Source organism: Silurus aristotelis, assembly GCF_946808225.1.
Source record: "Silurus aristotelis genome assembly, chromosome: 1".
NCBI classification, from domain to species: Eukaryota; Metazoa; Chordata; class Actinopteri; order Siluriformes; family Siluridae; genus Silurus; species Silurus aristotelis.
Window position 1 is genome coordinate 10,047,313 of NC_139574.1, and position 22,952 is coordinate 10,070,264.

Below are 22,952 nucleotides of genomic sequence, written 5' to 3' on the forward strand. Positions count from 1 at the left end.
AGTTTCTAATTAAGCGCACGTTTCCACAGGGCGTGCGTCATCAACAAAGCACGTTTTGTGTGCTCCGAGGCATTGCGTTGTCATCTTAATGGAAGCATGGACATTTTCACTTGATGTCACATGAGTTAAAGAAAAACTTAAAACTAAAGAGGATGCGTTTGGGTGAGTTTAGTTGCCAGTAGGGGTCAGAGTGGAGCGATTTTCTCCACCGGTTATGCCATGAACAGGGACAGGATTTAAATCAAATGAGATGTTTTGGTAAATGGTTAAAGTTAGCAAGGAATTTGTACTTGGTGTAAAAGTGTCCAAAGCAACGTGGAGCATGATTAGCAGCTGGATTGCAGATGTGTTATTCCCAAACCTGGCAACTTTTTCTTCTGCTTTAGGGCCAGGCCAAAAAGTCCTGGTAAATGTAACTTAGATTTTCACAGTCAAGCAGGAGAGAAAAAGATGAAAACTGGACTCATTTGTGAGACCTTTAAACACCACACTGACCTTGACTCCATTGGTTTGCTCAGGCGATGTTAACGATATGGCGGCTGCTTGGGAATGACCTGTAGCCAGACCAGGCAGGTAACAGCAGAATGCTAATGAGCATGAAACGTCAAACTCTGAGCAGCAGGAGAAACTTTGTTATATGTCATGCTTTACTTGCTTCTTTACTGTTTCACTCTTAAATTGAAAAGATTTCTAAAAATGAGAAGGTTTTGATTCAAAAATATTTTAACTTTAATAAAAAGTTAAAGTATTTTCCAATTCCAGATTTAATCCTTCTTCTGGTATAATAGTCTCCACTCTTCTGAGGAGGCTTCTACTAGATTTTGAAGTGTGGCTATAGGGATTGGTGATTATTGAGCTACAAAAGCATTGATGAGACCAGGTTCTAATGTTGTGTGAGAAAATCTGGGGTTCAGTCGACGTTCCCAAAGGTGGTACAGTGGGGTTTTTGGTCAGGGCTCTGTGCAGCACACTCAACTTCTTCCACTTTAGCCTTCGCACAACATGTATTCGTGTATTTATTATAACAAATCCTGTTCCAAAAAAAGGTGAGGTGTAAAATGTAAATAAAAACGTAAGAAAAAATTATATAATTTTGAATTTGATTGCTGCAACACGTCTCAAAAAAGTTGTGATGGGGAAACAAAACTGGGAAAAAGTCCAAATTAAACAGTTAGGCAGAGTCTCTCAGAAGTAAAGATGTTCAGAGACTGTCTACAAATAGTGGAACATTTTTAGAATAATATTCCTCAACATAAAATTGCAAAACAGTTGAATATATCATCATTTACATTACATAATATTATCAAAGACTGAAGAAATCTCTGTGCAAAAGGCACAAGGACGAGAATCAATATTGGATACATGTAGTCTACAGGCCCTCGGGCGGCACTGTATTTAAAACAGTCTGGATTTTGTAATTGAAATCACTGCATTGGCTAATTAACACCTTCAGAACTCTCTAAATATCTATTATGGAAAGAAGAAGGCATGCGTAAACATGATCCAGAATTGCCGCCATCTGCTCTGGGCCAAAGCTCATTTAAAATGTACTGAGGTAAAACTGGTCGGACAAATCGATTGTTTTTTGGTGTTTTTTTGCAAACTATGAAGAGCACGTCCTCCGGACTAAAGAGGAGAGGGATCATCTAGCTTGTAATTGCAGTTCAAAAAGTCACATCTTTCATGTTATGTGAGTGTGTTTGTGCCTGTCAAATGGGCAGCTTGCACATTTGGAAAGTCTCCATCAGTGCTGAACAGTATATACAGGTTTTAGAGCAATAAATGCTTCCAGAAAACTGTCCTTGCATATTTGATCAAGACAATTCTAACTGCCTACTGCATTTATTACAACTATATGACTTTGTAGTAGAAGAGTCTGGGTGCTGAACTGACCTGCCTGCAGCCTAGACCTTTCACCATTTGAAAACATTTGGTGCATCATGAAATGAAAAAATACAACAAAGGATACCCAGAACTGCTGAGCAGCAAGAGTCCTCTAATAGACACATTAGGGACAACATTCCTCTCTTAAAAAAATGTTCTCCTCAGTTCCCACATGTATAAGGACAGAAGACATGATGCTACACTGTTAAACATGGCCCTGCCCCAACTGTTTTGGGACCTGTTGCAGCAATCAAAATCAAGATTACCTTTTTTTTATTTTTCATTAAAATAGTATACATCCTCAGTTTAAACATTTAGATTTATTTTTTTTATTTGTTTTATTGTGAATATAATATGTATTTATGCTATTTGCAAATCATTGCATTCAGTTTTTATTTAGATTTTGCACATTATCCCAACACATTTGGAATTGGGTTTGTACACAGTGCTTTAATGGATTAGGAAAACGATTTGCATGAATAATTTGGGTGCATTTAATCTCCCATCAATGAACAGGTCACTGAAGTGTACACCTTAACAGTGATTAAAATATAATTAATTTGTTGCCACCCAGATGAGGACGGATTCCCTTCTTTGCGCTTTGACCCCGCCTTCTTAACATCAATGGGATATGTGAATTTCACTGTGCTGCAATGTGCCCCTTTGTAAATCTGGTTCCTCTCAAGGTTTATTCCCCATACCATCTCAGCAAGTTTTTCCTTGCCACTGTCACCACTGGTTCGCTCATTAGGGATAAACTTAGAGGCGCTAAACTTACCACACTAACTTATACGTTTAAACTGTCTAACCTCTTTATCACTCTAAAGCTGCTTTAGAACTTTAATTCAGAAATTATCCATTTTTAAACAATGTTATACAAAAAAGAAGTAAATTTAAATTTAATTTAATTTATGGAACTAATTTATTGTGTGCACAAGGGCACTCTAAAGCTGGAATAGGCTTCGGCCTCTTAGTTCAAGTGAAAGGGGAAATTGTAATGCTACAACAATAGAAAGACATTCTGTGCAGTTCTCTGTACATTTCTGGGAAACAATGAGTGATTATCAGGTGCCATATAGTTTAAGTTTTTTTTTTTTTACTTTTAAACATCAATTGACTTCCCGTGGGCTCACCACCTGCAGGAGGGACCGTAAGGGACGGTGCTGTGAGGAATGGGCAGCAGTCGAAGGCACCCCTTGCTTGCTTAGACTGCTGCCCCCGCGACCCGAATTACGGATAAGCGGGAGAAAATGAATGAATGAATGAACATCAATTGTGTGTGTGTGTGTGTGAGTGTGTGTGTGTGTGTGTGTGTGTGTGTGTGTGGATATCTTTAAATAGCTTGGCCCATTTCATATCCAGATTTCATTGAATGTATAACATTTTGCATTCTATGAATGCATGTTGCATTTAACATGTGCCAAATCAAATATGTGGATCACAAACCCGAATTTCATACCAGATCAGTCGAGGCCCCGGTTGCCAACGACCGCCACAGGTATCGTTAGCCAACAGAGTACAGGTGGAAATTGGGCTACTGTTTGCTGAAGGAGAAGAAGGAGACGAAGACGACGTCTACAGAGACGGCAGTAAAAGAAGAAATGAAGGAGAGTGGAGGTTCGGGTTGGTACTTTAAATGTTGGTACTATGACGGGTAAAGGGAGAGAGATAGCTGATATGATGGAGAGGAGAAAGGTAGATATGTTTGTGTTCAGGAGACTAAGTGGAAAGGGAGTAAGGCCAGGAACATTGGAGGTGGTATTAAACTGTTCTATTATGGTGTGGATGGAAAGAGAAATGGTGTAGATGTGATTCTGAAGGAAGAGTAGGGTAAGAGTGTAGTGGAGGTGAAGAGAGTTTCTGAAAGAGTGATGAACGTATAGCTCGAAGTAGAACGGGTGGTGATAAATGTCATCAGTGCTTATGTTCCACAAGTGGGTTGGAGGAGAAGGCAAAAATACTGGAGTGAGTTAGATGAAGTGGTAGATGGTGTACCTAGGAATGAAATATTGGTGATTGGTGCAGATTTAAATGGGCATGTACGTGAAAGGAACAGAGGTGATGAGGAGGTGATGGTAGGTTTGCTTTAAGGAGAGGAATGTGGAAGGGCAGATGGTGGTAGATTTTGCTAAAAGGATAGAAATGGCAGTGGTGAACACTTATCTTGATAAAACGGAGGAGCATAGGGTGGCGTATAAGAGTGGAGGAAGGTGCACACAGGTGGATTATGTTCCATGCAGGAGATGCAACCTGAAGGAGATTGGAGACTGTAAGGTGTTGGCAGGGAACAGTGTAGCTAGACAGCATCGGATGGTGAAGAAGATGAGGAGAGTGAGGACTGAAGGAGGAAGACTGTAGTGTGCGATTCAGGAAAGAGGTCAGACAGAGGCTCGGTGGTGGTGAAGAGGTGCTGGATGATTGTAACTACTGCAGAAGTGACAAGGGAGACAGCTGGTAAGGTACTTGGTGTGACATCTGGAAAGAGAAAGGAAGACAAAGAGACATGGTGGTGGATTGAGGAAGAGCAGGAAAGCATAAGGAGAAAGAGGTTGGAGAAACAGAATTGGGATCAACAGAGAGATGAGAAAAGTAGTCAAGTCAAGTTTATTTCTATATGTTCTTTTCACAACAGACATTTTCTCAAAGCAGCTTAACAGAATTTAACAGTCAAGGTGAACGATGTGTATTTATCCCTGATGAGCAGCCTGGGCGACTGTGGCAAGGAAAAACTCCCTTAGATGTTATGAGGAAGAAACCTTGAGAGGAACGAGACTCAAAAGGGGAACCCATCCTCATTTGGCTGATATCAAGAGTGTAATCATAGTCCTAAAAACAATACAGAACATTGGAGAGTGAGAACTAACATGAGCACTGGAGTGTAAGATTATGAGTAATGTTCTTTCTACAGTCTTATACAGTCAGTTGACGTTATGGAACCAGGAGCTACTGAGCAACTAATAAAATAGCTCAACATTTGAAATCATCACAGATCCAACACCAGCTTCTCCATGCCAGAGCCTTTAAACATTCAAAGAGGTCCAATGTCCAAACGCCACATGATGTGCGATCCATTGGCACTGGTACGTCTCTAGATGGTTTGGGATGTTTGCAAGATCGGCATCTATTTCTTTAAAGGTCTACAATCTTTACGAGGTGGGACGTGACTGAGGCTGGCGCAACCTCGAGAGGCTTTAGAATGAGTGGAGAGAAATTAGCGTAGCTGCTGTTCATGATATTAACAGCACAAGTTGATAATGTGCATGTGATCAGATGTTCTGGAGCACAAGGTTATGATGTGATGTGTGTTATGTGTAGGCTTTGCTAAAAAGCTACGTTTTTAATCTGCACTTAAAATAGGAGAATGTGTCTGAGCCCCGAACACTGTCAGGAAGACTATTCCACAGTTTAGAAGCTAAATGTGAGAATGTCCTACCACCTTTAGTGGACTTTGCTATTGTAGGAACTACTAGAAGTCCAGAGTTTTGAGATCCCAGGGAGCAGGACGGATTGTAGCGTGTTAGCAGACTGGATAGATCCATAAGAGCCAAACCATTTAGGGCTTTGAAGGTAAGTAACAATAGTTTGTAGTCGATTCGAAACTTAACAGGTAGCTAGTGTAGGGATGATAGGATTGGGGTTATATGGTCATATTTTCTTGACCTTGTGAGAACTCTGGCTGCTGCATTCTGAACTCACTGTAGCTTGTTTAAAAAGTAGGCAGGAGTACAAAGAGGTATGGCAGCAGATGAAGAGGGATGTGGCTAAAACTAAAGAAAAGGCATATGTGGAGCTGTATGTTTAGTTGGCCACTACGGACAGAGAAAAGGATTTGTACCGAATAGTACTGGGCGGTATGAACAAAAATTAATATCATGGTATTTTTAAAAATTATACCTGTTTTAACGAATAAGACGGGGGTTTTTTTCATTATCGAGTATTGACCACATTTTCTACTGATTCAGAGGAAATACGGCAGTAGATTGATTTAGAATGCCCTATTTTACTTTCATGATGGGATGTAGAAAGATTTCACACTAGTATTACAGGTTTGCAAGGCGCCACAAAATGATACTCTTTACAAAGAGGTGGCAATTGTGATTCTAAAAAGCTGAAGGAATCAGAATGCATGACAGTTACAGTTTAAATACACATCTGGAGAGACCTAAAAATGGCTGTGCACTGACGCTCCACATTCAACCTGATGAAGCTTGAGAGGTTCTGCAAAGAAAAGTGGGAGAAACTGCCCAAAAATAGTTGTGCTTGTAGCATCATACTCAAAAACACTTGAAGCTGTAATTAGTGTTAATGGTGCTTCAACAAAGTATTGAGCAAAGGCTGTTAATACATATGTACATGTGATTTTTTTGTTTTTGTTTTGTGTTTTTATTTAATACATTTGGAAAGATTTCAAAGACACTTCTTTCATGCTGTCATTATGGGGTATTGTTTGTAGAATTTTAAGGAAAATAATGAATTTTAACTATTGTAGAATAAGGCTGTAACATAACAAAATGTGGGAAAAAAGTAAACCGCTGTGAATATTTTCAGGGTGCACTGTAGAAGAATTTCACTCAGGATGAGGCACGTTTTAATGTCATAATGTTATCTCTGATCTGTGTATACGTCTTACATTACATACATTTTAACCCCTCTCTATTATGAACCCGATCTGAGATGGTTTCCTTTAGAGCTTCTTCTACTTTCAGCTTCTCCCATTAGGGGTCGCCACAGCGGATCTGCCGTCTCCATACCCCCCTGTCCTCTACATCTGCCTCTTTCAAATCAATTACCTACATGTCTTCCCTCACCACATCCATAAACCTCCTCTTTGGTCTTCCTCCTTACCTCCTTTCCTGGTGGCTCCATCCTCAGCATTCTCCTACTGATATACCCCATGTCCCTCCTCTGCACATGTCCAAACCATCTCAATCTCATCTCCCTCACCTTGTCTCCAAAATGTCCTACATGTGCTGTCTCTCTAATAAACTAATTTTTAATCCTGTCCATCCTCGTCACTCCCAACGAAAACCTCAGCATTTTCAGCTCTGCTACCTCCAGCTCCACCTCCTGTCTTTTACTCAATGCTACTGTCTCTAAACCATACATCATCACAGGTCTCACCACAGTCCTATAAACTTTCCCTTTCACTTTTACAGATACCCTTTTATCACAAAACACTCCTGTCACTCTTCTTCGCCTACTCCACCCTGCCTGCACACTTTTTTCACTTCTCTAACACACTCTCCGTTGCTTTGCACTGTTGACCCCAGGTACCTAAACTCCTCCACCTTCTCCACCTCTTCTCCCTGCAACCGCACCCTCCACTGTCCTCTCTATCATTCTCACACATGTACTTTGTCTTACTCCTACTGACTTTACTTACTTAAACACAGACTTCTGTCTGACCTCGTCCGTCAACCTGTCCATCACTACTGCAAACAGGAAAGGGCTTAGAGCCTTTATGCAGTCCAAGCTCCACCTTAAACCTCTGTCGTTCCTACTGTGCACTTTACTGCTGTCACACTGTCCTCATACATGTCCTGCACCAGCCTCACATACTTCTCTGACACACCTGACTTCCTCATACAATACCACAACTCCTCTCTCGGCACTCTGTCGTACGCTTTCTCTAAATCCACAAATACACAATGCAACTCCTTCTGACCTTCTCTATACTTCTCCATCAACATTCTCAAATCAAATAATGCATCTGTGGTGCTCTTCCTCAGCATGAAACCATACTGTTGCTCACTGATGGTCACCTCTTCTCTCAGCCTGGCTTCCACTACTCTTTCCCATAACTTCATGGTGTGACTGATCAACTTAATTCCCCTGTAGTTACTGCAGGTATGCACATCTCCCTTATGCTTAAAGATCGGTACCAGCACACTCCTTCTCTATTCCTCAGGCATCCTCTCACCTTCCAGAATCTTGTTGAACAATCTGGTTAAAAACTCCACTGCCATCTCTCCTAAACATCTCCATGCTTCTACCGGTATGTCATCTGGTCCAACCGACTTTCCTCTCTTCATCCTCTCCTCTTCCTGCTTCACCATCTCCACAACATCCAACCTTCTTTAAAACCTTTAATTATAAACAGGTATTTAAGCCTGTATCTTTTGCATTATTTAACAGATTGTAGTATAAAATAATAATTTGCAAGATTATAATCGTGGTGCTTTTTAAGATACCAGATAAATACAGTGAGAAAAATAAGTATTTGAACACCCTGCTATTTTGCAAGTTCTCCCACTTAGAAATCATGGAGGGGTCTGAAATTGTCATCGTAGGTGCATGTCCACTGTGAGAGACATAATCTAAAAAAAAAATCCAGAAATCACAATATATGATTTTTAAACTATTTATTTGGATGATACAGCTGCAAATAAGTATTTGAACACCTGAGAAAGTCAATGTTAATATATGGTACAGTAGACTTTGTTTGCAATTACAGAGGTCAAACATTTCCTGTAGTTTTTCACCAGGTCTGCACACACTGCAGGAGGGATTTTGGCCCACTCCTCCACACAGATCTTCTCTAGATCAGTCAGGTTTCTGGCCTGTCGCTGAGAAACACGGAGTTTGAGCTCCCTCCAAAGATTCTCTATTGGGTTTAGGTCTGGAGACTGGCTAGGCCAAGCCAGAACCTTAATATGCTTCTTACAGAGCAACTCCTTGGTTATCCTGGCTGTGTGCTTCGGGTCATTGTCATGTTGGAAGACCCAGCCTTGACCCATCTTCAATGCTCTAACTGAGGGAATGAGGTTGTTCCCCAAAATCTCGCAATACATGGCCCCGGTCATCCTCTCCTTAATACAGTGCAGTTGCCCTGTCCCATGTGCAGAAAAACACCCCCAAAGCATGATGCTACCACCCCCATGCTTCACAGTAGGGATGGTGTTCTTGGGATGGTACTCATCATTCTTCTTCCTCCAAACACTTTTAGTGGAATTATGACCCAAAAGTTCTAATTTGGTCTCATCTGACCACATGACTTTCTTCCATGACTCCTCTGGATCATCCAAATGGTCATTGGCAAACTTAAGTCGTGCCTGGACATGTGCTGGTTTAAGCAGGGGAACCTTCCGTGCCATGCATGATTTCAAACCATGACGTCTTAGTGTATTACCAACAGTAACCTTGGAAACGGTGGTCCCAGCTCTTTTCAGGTCATTGACCAGCTCCTCCCGTGTAGTTCTAGGCTGATTTCTCACCTTTCTTAGGATCATTGAGACCCCACGAGGTGAGATCTTGCATGGAGCCCCAGTCCGAGGGAGACTGACAGTCATGTTTAGCTTCTTCCATTTTCTAATGATTGCTCCAACAGTGGACCTTTTATCACCAAGCTGCTTGGCAATTTCCCCGTAGCCCTTTCCAGCCTTGTGGAGGTGTACAATTTTGTCTCTAGTGTCTTTGGACAGCTCTTTTTGGTCTTGGCCATGTTAGTAGTTGGATTCTTACTGATTGTATGGGGTGGACAGGTGTCTTTATGCAGCTAACGACCTCAAATAGGTGCATCTAATTTAGGATAATAAATGTAGTGTAGGTGGACATTTTAAAGGCGGACTAACAGGTCTTTGAGGGTCAGAATTCTAGCTGATAGACAGGTGTTCAAATACTTATTTGCAGCTGTATCATACAAATAAATAGTTTAAAAATCATATATTGTGATTTCTGGATTTTTTTTTTTAGATTATGTCTCTCACAGTGGACATGCACCTACGATGACAATTCCAGACCCCTCCATGATTTCTGAGTGGGAGAACTTGCAAAATAGCAGGGTGTTCAAATACTTATTTTCCTCACTGTATGTGTAAACCGTCAGACAGACCACAAGCCGTACGGTTGGGCAAACACACCTCATCCACCCTCACCCTCAGCACTGTAAATCCTCAAGGTTGTGTTTTGAGCCACCTGCTGTACTCACTGTACACACATGACTGTGTGGCCACTTCCAACTCCACCACCATCATCAGGTTTTCTGATGACACTGTTGTGGTGGGCCTGATCTTCAACAACGACGAGACGGCCTACCTACAGGAGATTCAAAACCTGGAGAGATGGTGCCAGAAGGACAATCTTCTCCTGAACCTTAGCAAGACTAATGAGTTGATTGTGTACTTAAGCACGAAGAAGGAGCGGTCATACCAACCGCTAAACATCAACGGGACCCCAGGTGGAGAGAGTGGACAGTTTCCGGTACCTAGGTGTTCATATCACGCGGAACCTGTTTTGGTCCTGTCACATCAACACCCTGGTGACTTAAGACGCTTAAGGGGCTTTAAACTACCATTGATTCTAAGGACCTTTTACACTTTGCACCATTGATATCGTTCTTACAGGTAGCATCACTTCTTGGTTCGGGAACAGCACCATGCAGGACAGGCGAGCCCTCCAGAGGGTGGTGCGGTCAGCTGAACGTACCATCCGCACCGAGCTCCCTAACCTACTGGACATCTACAGCAGCAGGAAGATTGTGAAGGACCTCAGCCATCCCAACAATGGACTCCTTGCTCTGTTCCATTCAGGGAAGCGCTTCCGCTCCTTGAAAGAAAACATAGAGAACAAGGAGGAGCTTCTTTCTGTAGTCCATTAGGAGTTTAAACCAGGAAACACCCAAGATCTAGTACTGGACCTCTCTTTCCGTCTTCACTTTAATTCTCACACTGCACCATTATTTCTGCACAGCTTTTTTTGCACTATTGTATGACAACTTAACTCTGGACTGTCACTTCGACTTCATGTTTATCCATATATTTTTCTCCACTTTATACTTTTTTATTTATTTACTTTATTTTATTTGATTAATTGTATTTATTATAAAAAAAGAAAATGTATCCTTATATTCTATTTCTTTTCATGTAAATGTTGGACAGTTGTATAAAGCATTTCACTCCATATCGTACTCTGTATGCATGTGTATGTGACAAATAAAATTAGAATTTGATTTGAAACCCTTTATAATGTTTTTATAGTGTTATTTATATCTGTTGTAACTTTTCTTTTATAACTTTTGAAAGTCACTAACAGCTGGAACCAAATTCCTTGTGTGTGCCAACACACTTGGCCAATAAACCTGATTCTGATTCTGATTAATAAGAAAGAAGAATCTGACCTCACACGCCTCTTAACAGTAGTGTTGCTGTAACATCTCTAGGCTTCTGATGAAAGAATGCACATAGCACATAGAGGTCATAGCTTTCATCTTTCTGCTCCTGCAACTTCGATGAGCTCTGCTACAACTACAGCAAAAATAAACAAGCAACACACCATTACTTCAGCGCCCATATTGCTCAGGGAAGTGTACCAAATCTAATTCATCACAGTCATGACACACAAAAACACACACAAAATTTGATGTTTCGGTAGCACACACAAGTTTACAGACTTGTGTAATAATCTCAATTGGAAACTTGAGGCTGTCAATTTTCCAAGTAGGTTCAATCTGGAATTCTTGCTTTCTCATCGTGTTAGTATGTAGACCGGCTACACTAAATTGACGCTGGGTGTGAATGAGTGTGTGAATATTTGTGTGTATGAATGATATGATGGATTTGTGTCCAGTTCCATCTAGAGTGTATTCCTACCTCATGCACAGTGTTCCCAAGACAGGCGCTGGTTTTCGGGTGACCAGAACTAGGATAAAGTGGTTACTGGTAAGAATGTGGAGATATGATTGTTGTAAGAACAACACCTCACAACTTTATAAAATGAATAGCATTTTCAAATTTAGATAAAAGATTTTGAATGAAGTTTGCTTCTAATCTACACAGAACTGCAGTTTTGACTAAATGTGTGAATAATTTAGATTAAACTATTAAACTACGCTAATTTCTCTCCACTGCTTTTCTTTCTCTCCCCATCCCGAGGCATCCTGAGGTTGCTCCAGCCCCAGTCACGTCCCACCTCATGAAGATTATGGACCTTTAAAGAAGTAGATGCCGAACTCACAAACTTCCTGTACCACCCAGAGACGTACCAGTGCCAATTGGATCCCGCTTCATGTGTAGAGTTGTGACATTGGACCTCCTGGAGTGTTTAAAGGCTCTGGCATGGAGAAGCTGGTGTTAGATCTGAACAATGACTGTATAAGACTGTAGAAAGAACATTACTTATAATCTTACATTCCAGTGTTCTCTATTGTTTAAAGACTATAATCACACTCTTGATGTCACCCAAATGAGGATGGGTTCCCCTTTTGAGTCTGGTTCCTCTCAAGGTTTCTTCCTCATAACATCTAAGGGAGTTTTTCCTTGCCATAGTCACCACGGCTGCTCATCAGGGATAAATACACATCATTCACCTTAACTGTTGATTTCTGTAAAGCTGCTTTGAGACAATGTCTGTTGGGAAAAGGGCTATAGAAATAAACTTGACTTGACTTGACTATGTAGATTATAGTACTATAGATTATAAGACTGATGATCTTTTTAAACTACAGATAACGAGAACGGTTTTAGCATTAATTTGTATTAGGATTAAGAATGAAAATTTGGAATTTAGATTTCAATTTATAAAATAGATGATTCGATATTTAACTATACAGACCTACAATATAGGGTGTATTTTTTTAGAATGAATTTGATTTAGTATTCGGAGTAACACTGCGGACATTAGATCAGGAATATATTACAGAGTTTAGAATAACGCTTTATATTCTGTAATATATACCTGATCTAAACTCTATATTATATTTTCTATCACTGATTATGAAGAGTTATTCTAAACTCTACAATGTATATGCATACGATATGTATGTATTAGTTTGAATGAAATAGCACAAATCCTAGTGTTATTCTAAACTCTAAAATACATTTATTTTCAATCTTTAATATAAAGGATAATTACACACGTTTAGAATCTACAATCAGAAGGTGAGGGTGCTTCAATATCAATCATCCAACTTTATTATACATCCTGAAAACACAATTCTATACTCTATTCATTCTCTATACTCTAAAATACTCTTTCAATTCTATGTAGTGTTTTGTTCTATAGAGTATTTTCATTATATTCGGGTATATAAACATGCTCATATAGAAAATGTAGAGAGTTGAGAAAAATTAGTTTATAGCAAATGATTGACGGGTTGATGTTATATTATATTATATTATATTATATTATATTATATTATATTATATTATATTATATTATAATATATTATAATAAAGGATGATTGCACATATTCTTTTTTTTTTAGAAACCACATTTAGAAAGTGAAGGTATATATATATATATATATATATATATATATATATATATATATATATATATATATATATATATATATACAGTGAGGAAAATAAGTATTTGAACACCCTGCTATTTTGCAAGTTCTCCCACTTAAAAATCATGGAGGGGTCTGAAATTGTCATCGTAGGTGCATGTCCACTGTGAGAGACATAATCTAAAAAAAAAAATCCAGAAATAACAATATATGATTTTTAAACTATTTATTTGTATGATACAGCTGCAAATAAGTATTTGAACACCTGTCTATCAGCTACAATTCTGACCCTCAAAGACCTGTTAGTCTGCCTTTAAAATGTCCACCTCCACTACATTTATTATCCTAAATTAGATGCACCTGTTTGAGGTCGTTAGCTGCATAAAGACACCTGTCCACCCCATACAATCAGTAAGAATCCAACTACTAACATGGCCAAGACCAAAGAGCTGTCCAAAGACACTAGAGACAAAATTGTATACCTCCACAAGGCTGGAAAGGGCTACGGGGAAATTGCCAAGCAGCTTGGTGAAAAAAGGTCCACTGTTGGAGCAATCATTAGAAAATGGAAGAAGCTAAACATGACTGTCAATCTCCCTCGGACTGGGGCTCCATGCAAGATCTCACCTTCGTGGGGTCTCAATGATCCTAAGGAAGGTGAGAAATCAGCCCAGAACTACACGGGAGGAGCTGGTCAATGACCTGAAAAGAGCTGGGACCACCGTTTCCAAGGTTACTGTTGGTAATACAATAAGATGTCATGGTTTGAAATCATGCATGGCACGGAAGGTTCCCCTGCTTAAACCAGCACATGCCCAGGCATGACTTAAGTTTGCCAATGACCATTTGGATGATCCAGAGGAGACATGGGAGAAAGTCATGTGGTCAGATGAGACCAAAATAGAACTTTTGGGTCATAATTCCACTAAACGTGTTTGGAGGAAGAAGAATGATGAGTACCATCCCAAGAACAACATCCCTACTGTGAAGCATGGGGGTGGTAGCATCATGCTTTGGGGGTGTTTTTCTGCACATGGGACAGGGCGACTGCACTGTATTAAGGAGAGGATGACCGGGGACATGTATTGCAAGATTTTGGGGAACAACCTCCTTCCCTCAGTTAGAGCATTGAAGATGGGTCCAGGCTGGGTCTTCCAACATGACAATGACCCGAAGCACACAGCCAGGATAACCAAGGAGTGGCTCTGTAAGAAGCATATCAAGGTTCTGGCGTGGCCTAGCCAGTCTCCAGACCTAAACCCAATAGAGAATCTTTGGAGGAAGCTCAAACTCCGTGTTTTTCAGAAACCTGACTGATCTAGAGAAGATCTGTGTGGAGGAGTGGGCCAAAATCCCTCCTGCAGTGTGTGCAAACCTGGTGAAAAACTACAGGGAACGTTTGACCTCTGTAATTGCAAACAAAGGCTCCTGTACCAAATATTAACATTGACTTTCTCAGGTGTTCAAATACTTATTTGCAGCTGTATCATACAAATAAATAGTAAAAAAATCATACATTGTGATTTCTGGATTTTTTTTTTAGATTATGTCTCTCACAGTGGACATGCACCTACGATGACCATTTCAGACCCCTCCATGATTTCTAAGTGGGAGAACTTGCAAAATAGCAGGGTGTTCAAATACTTATTTTCCTCACTGTATATATATATATATATATATATAAACTCTATTATCCATCCTGAAACCTTTATTCTAATTCTATATAGCATTTTATTTCTAATTGAGCATATTCGTTGTAATGTTATATAACATGCTTATTTACAGGATTATAGGATTTTGGGGAATAAAGAGGTCGAGATTGAGATTAGTTTATGGCGCATTGATGTTTATTCGTGCACTTTCTAATCACACAAGCGTGTGTGTGTGTGTGTGTGTGTGTGTGCGCGCGCTCGCGTGTGCGCGCGTGCATGTGCGAGGAGGAGGAGGAGGAGACAAAAAAAAGGAATCCTCCGGAATATGGGATCTGGTGAAGTTTCAGTACTCAGAGCAGCCTGAGCGGGGAGTTCCAGTACAATCGTTACCTAAACACACACACACACACACACACACACACACTTTGAGAGTGCATGCGTGAACAGGTGTGCTCTCTCTCTCTCTCTCTCTCTCTCTCTCTCTCTCTCAGCACACAGCACAGCGTTACCTATGGACGTGTTATGAGGAGCGGTGCGGTTCGGTGCGCTGGAGGAGTTGCAGTGGATAATGTGTTTCTCCTGGCTCAGGCTTTGTGAGCTCCAGGAGCCGGCTGCAGTCTAACTCCGTTTCATTTGAAGGGCTTTTGTTGCTGTTCGCTTGAATAAAATGAAAGTCACGGTGTGTTTCGGGAGGACCCGGGTGGTCGTGCCGTGCGGAGACGGCAGCATTAAAGTCCGGAGTCTTATCCAGCAGGCCATCATGAGATACAGGAAAGCTATAGCGAAGGTAAGCCATGTTTTTTTTTTTTTTTTTTTTGGAGCTTCCTCTCTTTTAGGCGCGGGCGCGCGCGCGCGCGTGCGCGTGTAGACGTGGGGATTAAAGCAGCGCGAGAGCCCGCCGTTGGCGTTCACAACATGGCGCTTTTCTGGGAGAGGAACAGGGAAGAGCTGGGAGAAGGAACACATGCTGCTTTTTCCCCCCCTCTCCTGACTGCAAAAAAACCCCCAAACATCCAAGTAAAGCTCAGAGAGTTCACTCAGGTCGAGTTCAGGGTGTCGGGAAATTTGTTTGCGACCTTGTTACATTGTTGGCTTTTGTTTCCAAACAAGTCGTGTTTTTGTTTCAATAAGAGCTACAAGTAGCCTTTGGAGAAGAGTCAGTGTGTTGGAGGGAGAGAGACTCAAACTTTATTATTATTATTGAAATAAAAGCCCGGTTCTGTCCTCTCTGGTGTGTCCTTTCATACCCGGCGCCAAACTCATCTCTCGGTCAGGATTTTTGGATTATTCCCCCTGAACATCTTCCCTATACAAACTGTTACAAAACATGCCACAAATCACCTTTATACCCTTCAACAACACTTCCAGCATTTGATCAGACTGAATGAGTCAATGTTTAACTCCATTTGACTCTGAAAACTTAAGTCCTCCACAACAGAAAGGCAAAACAGTTTCTTGTTTTTCCACAATATTGTTTATGGACTTTAAGCAAAACACACATTCGTAATAGTTTCTCTTTCAGGTCTCAGGATTATTCCCTCTCTTCCCCAACACAAACTATTACACATCTCCTCATGTAGCACCATCACAAAACATATTACCTTTATATGCTCTATAACTACACTTCCAACATGTTGATCTGACTTTTCCCAACAATGGGAATGTGTAAAAGTGTATCCATGTGGCCTGAAAACTTTGTTACACTAGAGAAAGGTGGATGGAAAGGCAAGAAAACATTTCAATAGTTTGTTCTCAAAGCTCTACCAGATTTAAGACACCAAGCTTCGGTTTCAGACATCTTTTGTCTAGCACAGACATAAACAAAATTTAATAAACACAACATACATCATCAAAAAAATGGCCATCACTTTGCAGGTTTATTTTTTAACCACGACGTTCCTGACCTTACAAATAGCAAAACACAAATTCTTAAAAATCACTCTCTGAGGACTTATTTAGCCTTCTCCCAAACACATTACCAGATCAAACATGACATTATTCATCTTCATGCTCTTACACTTCCAGTATTTGATCAGATTCCTTCCAACAAAGGGTATAGGAATACACGTTACTCTACTTGGCCAGGAAACTGTTACGTCCTCCACAACAGAAATACCCCCTACAAGGGTGATTTGTAGAGCTGGCACTGTTCGTGGTCTGCAAACAGAACAGCATAATGTCATCTCTTTAATCTGGAGTTTATGGAAGATGTCCAAGTTTCACTCCTGTATGTCTGACACTCTCTGCAGGGGACTTGATATATTTTGTGTGTTGATTTTTGTTCGCCTGTTTGATTACGCATTGTCCGTATTGTCGCACTGTTCGTTTTTGTTCTCCCTCTTTGTTCACATTGTGTGCGATGTGTATAGTTCTGCTTCTAAAGCAGGGATTTTTCCACAATCTATAGACGCTTTACTGTAAAGTCCCTTCAAGGTTGCCAGGTTAAAGGCAAACCCCCATCTCGGTTACATTTCAAAACTGCACAAAAGTGCTTAGTTAATTCAAAACTTATTGTGATTGGATTTACATAAAAAATGTTTTATTTTTAGTTCTCGCTCATCATTTGAAGTTCACGCTCATGGCGTGCACACGTTTCTGATTTGTAGTACCTGCAGTATGCTTTTCTATTACCACATTGTCAAGCACCACAAAATCACGATTTCCGTCTAATATCTCCAATATATCTTGCTGTTTTTATACATTTAAATCCACTGTCTTTGTATACACTTGTACACTTTTCCTTTGTTTGACGTTATATAATCATAAAAGCCTCGACAGCTGCAGAATATTTTTTTTTTTTTTACCTAAAAATAATCTCAGACCAAGGCAACTTGCAGACTTTGCATTTTTCCACTTATAATAACAATAAACAAACAGTTCTCTGGGCAATAATCTTTCAACATTGATTCAATAAACAAGCGATACAGGGTTATTTAAAAAGATTGAACCGATATCATGACGCGTTGCATCAGTTCTCAAGCATCGTCATATGTTGGTCACATTGAACACTTTTAACATTGATTCAATAAACAAGCGATATTCAAAAAGAATGAACCGATATCATTACGCAATATTTTATTAAGGAAAAGTAATACAAAACTCCAGCCAAGTCACTATATAGTCATTGTGAGTCATTATACTTACAATCAACTTTTATTTCCTGTCTTACAAGTGTTCAATGTGACCAACATATGACGATGCTTGAGAACTAAATTTTTCCGTCCTCTGATTGGTTCGTCAGAGGGAAACTGTTACAGCCAAGTTCAACTGGTAAAACTCGTGTGTAGCTGCACACATGAATACATCCGAGTTAGATTTTTTTATGCCTACGGAGGATAAGAAATTGTTTTGAACTCGGACATTCTTAAAAATCCATTTTCAAAAAAAGGTAGACATCGTGAGGAGGTGGCCCAACCCTGAAGCTAGCTAGCGCGTCTCTGTCTGGGAAAGGGTTTGTTCACCACCTCCAGACCAGTGAATACGAGCGGTACCACTGGAGTCTTAACAGGGATTCTTGTTTTAGTAAAATGGTATTCACCCTCTATATGTGAAATACCTCTCTCTCTGTAATGTCATGCGTGGTTCTATTGCGTTTTTGTGTAGTATTGATAGTTTCTATAATTGTGACGTAGTGGTGGTACTATTAAGAGGTGGATTAAGTCGGGTAAGTTCTCACTGAAGGCTCAGGTACCAAATGCACGGCCCACCCCTGAATAAAGACTTAGAATTTAAAGTAAAAAAAACTAATTGGCAAATGAAATGAGATCAGTGCAATAAAATGTCTAAACACAAGACAATTCCTCATTGATCGATCAGACCATGCACACAAGGTGCCAGACGCCCAAGACTTACACATGCTTTCCTACTAAACGTGTGATCCCTGTATAAATAATTACTTTAACATGAACTATAATACTCTTAATAAAACACTGCCTTAAGAAAACCACTTATCAGTAAGGCTAATCAGAAAAAAAGGCTTACATTTGCTAGAAAACATAAAGATTGGACTCTAGTACAATTGAAGGTGGAGTCCAGACCTTAACCCCATTGAGAATCTTTGGGATGTGCTGGAGAAGACTTTCTCCAGCACATCAATACGAGGTCTTAGTGAAAAATTACCGCAACTCTCTATAGGAATAAATGTTGTGACATTGCAGTATTTGAGTCTTCCAAAATTTCTCAATGAGGAAATTTCTGGAATTTGTCCTGATTGTAAAAGTGAAGGACCTCGTATAACTACTGCTGTCGAAACAGTTGAAATGTTGTATAACTCTATTGCTGTAATGTTTTGTTTTCCCACCTTGATCCAGGAATATTATGTAGCTGGGCCTTCACTTTCTGTTTTCTTTAAAAAAATAAATAAAGTAAATAAATCTAACAGTTAAATTATACTTCTGTCCTTGAGTCTGCTTTTAAAATCAGCTAATCAACAAGCCCTTCCTGAGGTAAAAGTGTGTTCTAGTGTTAGAAAACACTGATTTGTTGTGCAGGATGATTGCAGGAGCAGACTGGGAAACACTCCCTCATCCTCCTGTGTGATTCAGGTCTATTAGTGGGGTAGGTTTATTTGAAGCTCTCCTGCTGTGTTGGCTAGGAAACAACACGTGTGAAGTATTTATTGATGAGCGTAAGCACATGAAACTTTAGTAAGAATAGTCAGTTTTTGGCCAAATATCAGGGCCTCTTGCGCAGGCATGGAAAGTCTTATAAAGTATGGGAATTACAGGCATTTATTTCTAGACCTGGGAGGAAAGGCAAAATATTTTGAGGAAAGTTTTTATTTTCTGTTCTCCAAGCCTTACACACTCGAGACACCAAGCTTCTGTTTCGAACATCTTCTGTTGAGCACTGTAAAAAAAAAAAAAAGCCCATCACTTTCAGTCTAAACTTTTCCACAATATTGCTCATGACCTTACAAATAGCAAGGCAAGGCTTTCTGGAACAAACTCCAGTTTGTGGCTGGAAAGTATTCAGGAGAAAAAAAAAAAACCCCTTCTGAATATATCTTTACTATACTAATGAGAAATAAAGTATTTTTAATTTATGACGTGTTTAATGCTTAATATTTCTGTTATAAAATTTCATGCTTTCATCTTCTATTCTCATCATCTTGAAAATTAACATAGTACAGGTTTCATAAAGCACTATAAATGTTCTGATCTTAAGACTGAACAAAGCATAGTTGTTAGCACTACCATTCTTTATTTTGCTAAATTGTATACTCGGGGGGGGGGATATACACCCGTCAAGCCGTCCCTCCAGCACTCATCCCCTCACACTCAGTTCCCAGAAATATTTACCCAGTCTTATTCATCACCAGCATGACACAACACACAAGGTTTCTCACACTGTGATGTATTACAGGCAAGTTCACACACTCCTTCTTGCACTTTCAGTGCCATTAATATTGACTTATTCAAGTGCTTCGGCGAACCAGTGCTGTGTGTTTTGCCCGTATGTAGTATATGCCTTTTTCTCTTAAAAAGAACACTCATAAGCATGGAAAATATTCCGAGGCCTTGCTCCCTGCATTCCTGATAAAAAGCCTGGAAAAACTGCATAGGCTTCTTTGTGTGTTGGAAATACTTGGAATGTTAGTCGTTCTCCCAGTGCCATGAGAGCAGGGTTTAGGGTGGGGTAAGTTCGTTAGTGGGATTTGTGAGTGTCATGTTGTGTTTTTTTTTGTTTTTTTTGTGTTCATTTGAACTAACATCTCAAGTGTTTCTTTTTTTTTTTTTTTTTTGTTTTATTTGTTTGTGAGTCATTCCCTTCCATTTCTTATTCTCACCAAATCAAGCAGACAAGGATGACTACTAGACTTTGGTGAAATTGAACCTGAAAACACAGTTGTAGCACACACTCGGGCTCGAGTGGCACTCTGAACCCTCGGCTCAGCAGAACAGCGGCACCTTGGCGATCGATCGGGGTGTAGGATTTCCCAGTGGAGCGCATCTTCCTTCTATCGGGATTTTTTTTTTTGAGAGAAGCTCACATCTATAAGCATGCAGCATGTGCATATGGATGTATAATGAAATCCCAGTCTATGACAGAACAGCAATTAATCTTGAGTAGAGTTTAATTGGGTTAGCTCGTGTCCTGGAGAGTGAGCTGTCTTAGGAGCTAGGTAGGAGGGCTGGCAGTGATATTGATTCTTAGCTCAATATTAGATTCAATAGACGATTCGCTTCAGTCTTTCTAATAATATTTAATCCACATTATGTCATGAGTATGTTTTAATGGATGTGTACATATTTTGAAATGTCCAGAATAAACTTTAGTACAGGAAGACCAGTGGGACAATGGTGGATTGAGGTACCAAACTGGTGACTGGAAGTTTATTGCTCCTTTTCTCACTTTTTGCAATATAATTAAAAGTATAGTCTGATTGAATTGAATTTAACTGGGTGTAGCATAAATATACGACATCTCTTTATTTGTCTGTTCTATATGTTTGAGTGCATTCGTTTCTATTGTGATTTCTCATTGCTTTGTGTATTAGGTGAGTGCACTGGTGGAATTTAAGGAATCTCGGACTGCTTTTCCCTAGTTGCACAGCTAATTTTGTCTTGATTGTGCAAACGTCTCCAGGTGAAGCATTTGTAATCCCGGGAACCTTTTCACCCCTGTCGTGTGGCCTGTGACCACAAAGTGAAACCTTAGAAACCCTACGAGCCCACGGTGATTACTGCAATCACTACTGAAGCCTATAGTTCCTCAGAGCAGGTTCCTTTTAAAGTGTCTTGTATTACGAAGCAGATACTCATTTAGGGGAAAAATCTTTGAGCACAAAGTGTGACTTTTGATAATTATTGCTATGGTTGTTTGAGCAGAAGTTTGTGGACACCTGACCGTAAGATTCATATATCCTGTTCGAACATCCCCTTTCCCTTGTACTCCACTCCTCTGGGAAGATGTTCCACTAGATTTGGTGTGTGCTTGTGGAGATTTGTGCTCATTCAGACACAAGGGTGCTTGTCAAGTCAGGTACTGTTGTAGGTGAGGTGAGGAGGTCTGGGGTGCAGACAGGTTCCGATTCATGCCAACGGTGCTCAGTAGGGTTGAGGTCAGAGCTCTATAGCAGGAGATCTTCCACTCCAAACTGTGTAAAGCATATCTCCATGGAGTTTGCTTTGTGCACAGTAGCATTGTCATGCTGGAACAGATTTGGGTCTCCTAGTTCAAGTGAAGGAAAATGTTATGCTGCTGCATCCAAAGGCATCTGATAAAATTTTGTCCCTGCAAATTTGTAGTAAGAATTTGGGGAAGAACCACGTATGGAAACAAAAGAATCCCACAACTTTTTCTCCATATTGTCTATATGTTTAAATGAGATGACTTTTGGATAGAATTGTGAAAAGCGAATGGCTGATTTGATCAGTATGAAGAATAGCTTATGGGATCTGACTTAATTGGTGTTTGTCCTTCTGTCTAATGTATGTGACAAAGTTTACATCTTCATCTGAGTACATTTGGTGCATCGTTAGTCCTCGTTAGATCCGAAACAAAAAACAAGAGATATTACCTGCATTGTGTGTCACTGCCCTAACACGTTTTTCCTTACATTATTATTATAATTTTTTTATAAACACAACAATGTCGTAACATTGGCCAGTTGAATAGGATAATTCCAGCACTTAAAGTGGCGGCCCGATCAAACAGAATACTTGGTGAAATGACTTGTCTTCACAGGAACACATGGTATGCATTTTACAGGGAAGTTTATGTGGACATTGCAGCGTCTAAAGCAAATGGAGACATGTTAAGACCTTGTTTTCAACAGCAGGATTGTTGGATGCTCCTTGATTCAGGGGCTGCTCTGGAAACCAGACTGCTAATAAAATCTTTTTTTACGCTTAATCTTTTGTAGTGCTAATTGCTAATCCGCAAGCTAAACAAACCAGGCCTTGGCAATCTCCAGGTATAATTGATGTCTTTCAGTGCGCTGTGATCATATGCGTCACAAAAAAAGTTTTTTATCAGACCGGTATGGTGCCAAAAGCAAGGCCGATTTTTCCGTTTTGCTTTACAGAAAGATGTTTCTGCAAAATCTTAGATTCCGACTTAATCAATTTTAGCTTTTGTGTCTTTTTTCCTTTTCTTCTTCTTTCGACTGCTCCCTTTAGGGGTCGCGGCGGCGGATATTCAGTCTTCATACCAGCCTGTCCTCTTCATCTGCCTCTTTTAAACCA

The 22,952-nt window shown here is 40.0% G+C and overlaps 1 protein-coding gene across 5 annotated transcripts in view; it reads left to right on the forward strand.

The window, feature by feature from the left end:
- The first annotated feature begins 15,231 nt into the window (after positions 1 to 15,231).
- pard3aa (par-3 family cell polarity regulator alpha, a) overlaps positions 15,232 to 22,952 on the forward strand; it is a 395,018-nt gene continuing 387,297 nt past the window's right edge. For all 5 annotated transcript variants that reach the window (XR_014534054.1, XM_083544220.1, XM_083544221.1 and 2 more), the window contains exon 1: positions 15,232 to 15,550. Coding sequence is in view for 4 of the 5 variants with exons in the window: in XM_083544220.1 (XP_083400346.1) it covers positions 15,431 to 15,550 (120 nt within the window). In the remaining variant the exon portion in view is untranslated. The remainder of the gene's footprint in view (positions 15,551 to 22,952) is intronic.